General features: G+C 34.3%; 1 protein-coding gene across 1 annotated transcript in view; it reads left to right on the top strand.

The window, feature by feature from the left end:
• Positions 1 to 1,088: 1,088 nt before the first annotated feature.
• The window catches only part of gcm2 (glial cells missing transcription factor 2), a 6,136-nt gene continuing 2,717 nt past the window's right edge, over positions 1,089 to 4,507 (top strand). Inside the window, exons 1-4 of the mRNA XM_016542591.1 lie at positions 1,089 to 1,184; positions 1,415 to 1,667; positions 2,408 to 2,520; positions 2,977 to 3,102. Of these exons, the coding sequence (XP_016398077.1) occupies positions 1,089 to 1,184; positions 1,415 to 1,667; positions 2,408 to 2,520; positions 2,977 to 3,102 (588 nt within the window). The remainder of the gene's footprint in view (positions 1,185 to 1,414; positions 1,668 to 2,407; positions 2,521 to 2,976; positions 3,103 to 4,507) is intronic.

Below are 4,507 nucleotides of genomic sequence, written 5' to 3'. Positions count from 1 at the left end.
ATTTTATAATAATAATAATAATAATTATTATTATTATTATTATTATTATTATTATTATTATTATTATTATTATTATTATTATTATTATTATTATTATTATTATTATTATTATTATTATTATTATTATTATTATTATTATTATTATTATTATTATTATTATTATTATTATTATTATTATTAGAACCCTTATGTTACAAACTGAAAAAGCAACGCCATTCGTTTAAAGTTCGTGTCCAGGGTGGATGCATTACCTGAAAATCCCTTATATCTGTAATTTTCAATCAGTGACATCAGTGATCGCCAATAGATACATAGAAAAGGTGCGTTTTTATGAGCTGCGTTGTGTTTGTTGTGTTAACGACCGGTGCGTGTTGTGTCAGCAGTGCGGCTTTTCGTTTACACACAACAACTAATGACCTGCAGTAGATCACATTACCTCACCAACTGGACCAGTCCTGTTCTGTGACCATCAGCCTCGGCTCAGTCCCAGTGAAAGTCGCTCGCGTAAATTTCGCTGACTACTCGTGAAATACCACACCGTCGGGTTTATTTTTAAAAGAGGCTGTCATTTTCCCCTTAAAACTGTAAACGCAAAGATAAAATCTGGAATGTGTAAGGAAAATTGATTTAACACAAACTGTGCCATTTCCACCCTGTAGTCAAATATCGAGCTTTCGTTGGTTTTGTTGCGAAAGGACTCGCCGTTAGTGGAGGTGAAACGCAAGCATCATTTAAAGTGAAAGAACGCCGTGTTTGAAGTTGTGTGTGTGTGTGTGTGTGTGTGTGTGTGTGTGTGTGTGTGTGCGTGTGTGTGTGTGTGTGTGTGTGTGAGCCCAGCCTCCTTCTTTACATAGACACAGCAGCGTTTACCTGAGACCATTACCTGTGTGAAGCGCACCTGGACGGACTCACACAAACGTGGATTTTACAAAAGAAAATAAAGACGCTTTCTGGAAGTAAAGATCTAAAGGACCTGACTTAGAGATGTATGATCTATTTTGTAAACTGATCTAGACTCCGAGGAGAATTTTGTCTTCAAACTGATTTTTAATTCTTATGGTTGCCATGATCCGGAGTTGACTCACATCATGTCCAAATCCTCAGATCAGTTTGACAGCTCAGATTGCGTGTGTTCATTCGGCATGAAGCTGACTTGGGATATAAACGACCCCAAGCTACCACAGGTAAAGATTTATTATTTTTATGCATTTGTAGGCAAAACGGAACATAATATTTCCATTTGTTTTAGAATGGCCTACTTTTCGTTCTTGTTTCAGTGTTTAATTTGCACACAGTAAAGTAGCCTGTAGGCTACATAAAATGCATTTTATAGTTTTTTGTATATCGGTCCAAATTTTTGAATGATATTAGATGTCATCTCGCAAAATAAACATCTGAATTGTTATTTTTCCAGGACACGAAGCAGTATGATGCGTTCCAGGAGTGGACAGATGGATATGTACGTTATATTTACAGCAGTGAAGACAAGAACGCACAAAGACACCTGAGCGGATGGGCCATGAGGAACACTAACAATCATAACTGTCAGATCCTGAAGAAGTCATGTCTTGGTGTGGTGGTGTGTTCACGAAACTGCTCTCTTCCAGACGGGTCCAAACTTCAGCTGAGACCGGCCATCTGTGACAAAGCACGACAGAAACAGCAAAGTATGTTGAGGAACTTTTTCTCCAAACAACCAGCATCTACCAAACGAGTTAGTCGTGTTAGAAACGAATCTGATAAGAAAGAACAAACATATTTTACACTACAGGCTGGTTGTAGCGCGTAGTTTGAATCACGTCTGAAATATATGAATAGCAAGGAATCGCATTCTTATCAAGAATAATTTTATTTCCTGTATATCGTTTTCGCGTTGGATACTTGTAGTTCAGGATTTTTATAGAATTTTCAGACCAGAACGTGTCCGTTTTAGGTGTCAACCGATACCTAGAACGACCCAATTGTTTTCTTCAAAGAACCAGTAGATAGACGTTTTCTAAATATCTACTGTCCCATTGGCACTTAAAAATATACTTTTGTGGCATTAGGCTGTGAACTCTTTTGGGAACAATTATTTCTAAAGTGTAGTCTTCTCAGTGACTCCTGTTAATCAACCTTAGATTCTGCAGTGAGAATGTTCAATAGACTGACAGACCCTGACAAACTATTTTCTGTCAGTTTAGAGCTGACCCTCTAGCTCATGACCTTGACTGTTTGGCTCAGTCAAAACACTTAACCTCGTTTTTTGCAATGACTTGAAACATGAGAATTTCATTAAAAAATCTAATTACGTATAATGTATAGGTATAAAATACGGATAATGTTGGCATATTTGTAAAATGCTCATTAAAAACAATTTATTCATACTAAATAGTTTGAATAAAACGATTTATTCGTACCTTTGCAGAAAAGCTTTGTCCAAACTGTAACTCAGCTCTCGAACTGATTCCATGCCGAGGTCACAGTGGCTATCCAGTAACCAATTTTTGGAGAGTAGATGGGAAGGCAATTTTTTTCCAGGTGAGTTTAACTGATAATTGTTTGATTTGCAAATGACATTGTAGAAATGTTTTGTCAAATAACCAAAGAATGGCATCTACTTTTAACTTATTCAAAAGTCAAAAATCCATTCATCCATCCACTTTCCACACCACTTTATCCTTTACAGGGACATGGGGGGCTGGAGCCTAAAGTCAAAAATATTATTTAATATTACTGAATAAACTTGAATACTTAGACTACACCAAGTAATTTTTTGAAGAATCAGAGCAGGTAGAAATAAACATCAGGTAGACATAGGTAAACAATTCCTTTTACAGTTTACTAAGTATTAAATATTTCAGAAAACCATCAGCTTTAATTGCACAGATTGATGTCACTGTACAACAGAACTTGTATAATTATGTAGTTAAATATTTAAATAGTTATGAATATAAACGTGATATTTCCCCTATTCCCAATTTGCTCTGTTTTAAGGTTAAAGGAGTACATGACCACCCCAGACCAGAGAGTAAGTCTGAAACAGAGGCAAGAAGGAGTGCAGTGAAGAGAAGGATGTCTTCACCTCACTTTTCACAGAAAAGAAGACTGGTGGAGCCAGAGGTAACACACACATAAAAACTGTGATACTTAAAGTTAATCCCAAATACACAAAAATCCAGGTATAGGTTAAAATATATACTTAGAGAGCAACACAGTATTATTTGAAAACATTTTTGAGACACACAACTTCTATATGTAACCTTTATTTTAATGTGCATTAGAAGGGTATTCTTAAGGCATTATAACTAGGGCTGTGAATCTTTGGGTAGACAGCGAATCGATTCGATTCACGATTCATAGGTTTTTGATTGGATTCAAGAATGATTTTTGCAAATTCAGAACGATTCAATTCGATTCAAATTCGATTCGATTCACAATTAAATTCGATTCGATTCGATTATAACGATTCGATTCTGCATTCTTTAAGTGCATTCACAGGATTATTTAAATGCTTCCTCTAAATTCTTTAAATGCTTAGTCAGGGGGCAAATTACACAACAGCCTTTATGGTTATAGAACCATAGGTTAGAAAAAGAAAAAAAACTTTTGTCCATTGTTAGATGCTAGTTTAATGATGCTATGGCATGACATGACATATGTAGAAATTTATGTAAGCCAAGATTTTAAAAAAGAGCTTTAAAAGTATTATGTATAGGCTAACATTTTTTCACACCAGGGGCGTAGCCATCATTTCAGAAGTGACAGAAATGTCCAATACAATTATTTTATGAATGTATGTATGTATGTATGTATTATTATTATTATTTTTTACAAGGAATTCTTTTCTTATCTCTTACTTTGAATTTGCTATAAGAAATCAAATACACTTCTGGACAATCTGCACCATTCATAAATTGTATTTATTTATTGTGTTTATTGTCTTAACGTTTCACCAGTTCATTCGGCTTTTTATTCAGCTTAGCTGCAGCAATAGATGCCTTTGTCCATGGCAATTTCCTGGCAGGTCTTAAGTTCTTTGAGCGCGAGATCACTTCTCTTTCAGTGCGAAAACTTCTTTATCTCATTTTCATAAAATAAAATGCTATACTAGGCTATTTAACTTTTCCTCTCCATCGGCGAATGATGATTCTGAAAGAAAATGTGCCATATGTTTACACTGTGAAATGAATATCTTACTTACATTCTACTCACATGGAGTAATCGTAAAGCCCTAAGTGCATCGTAAGAAGACAGATTTATGCGGTCACCTGCAGGACAATCGGCAGATTACACCTTTAACTTTATTCAAGTGCAATGTGATTATAATATAAAGGTTTGATTGTACTTTATTCTATACTTTATTACTATATTAGGCTACTTTATTTTATTTTATTATTTTTTTAAATGAATTTATAAATGAAATAATTAAAAAGGGCAGAAAAAATAGAAGAAGAATAAAAGATAGAATAGAATAAATAATCAACAGAATTATTTAATAATTATAATTATTAGAATAAATAGAATA

The sequence above is a fragment of the Sinocyclocheilus rhinocerous genome, unplaced genomic scaffold (assembly GCF_001515625.1).
Source record: "Sinocyclocheilus rhinocerous isolate Xijiao unplaced genomic scaffold, SAMN03320098_v1.1 scaffold3932, whole genome shotgun sequence".
Lineage (NCBI taxonomy): Eukaryota > Metazoa > Chordata > Actinopteri > Cypriniformes > Cyprinidae > Sinocyclocheilus > Sinocyclocheilus rhinocerous.
This window is presented reverse-complemented; position numbering and strand designations above follow the sequence as displayed.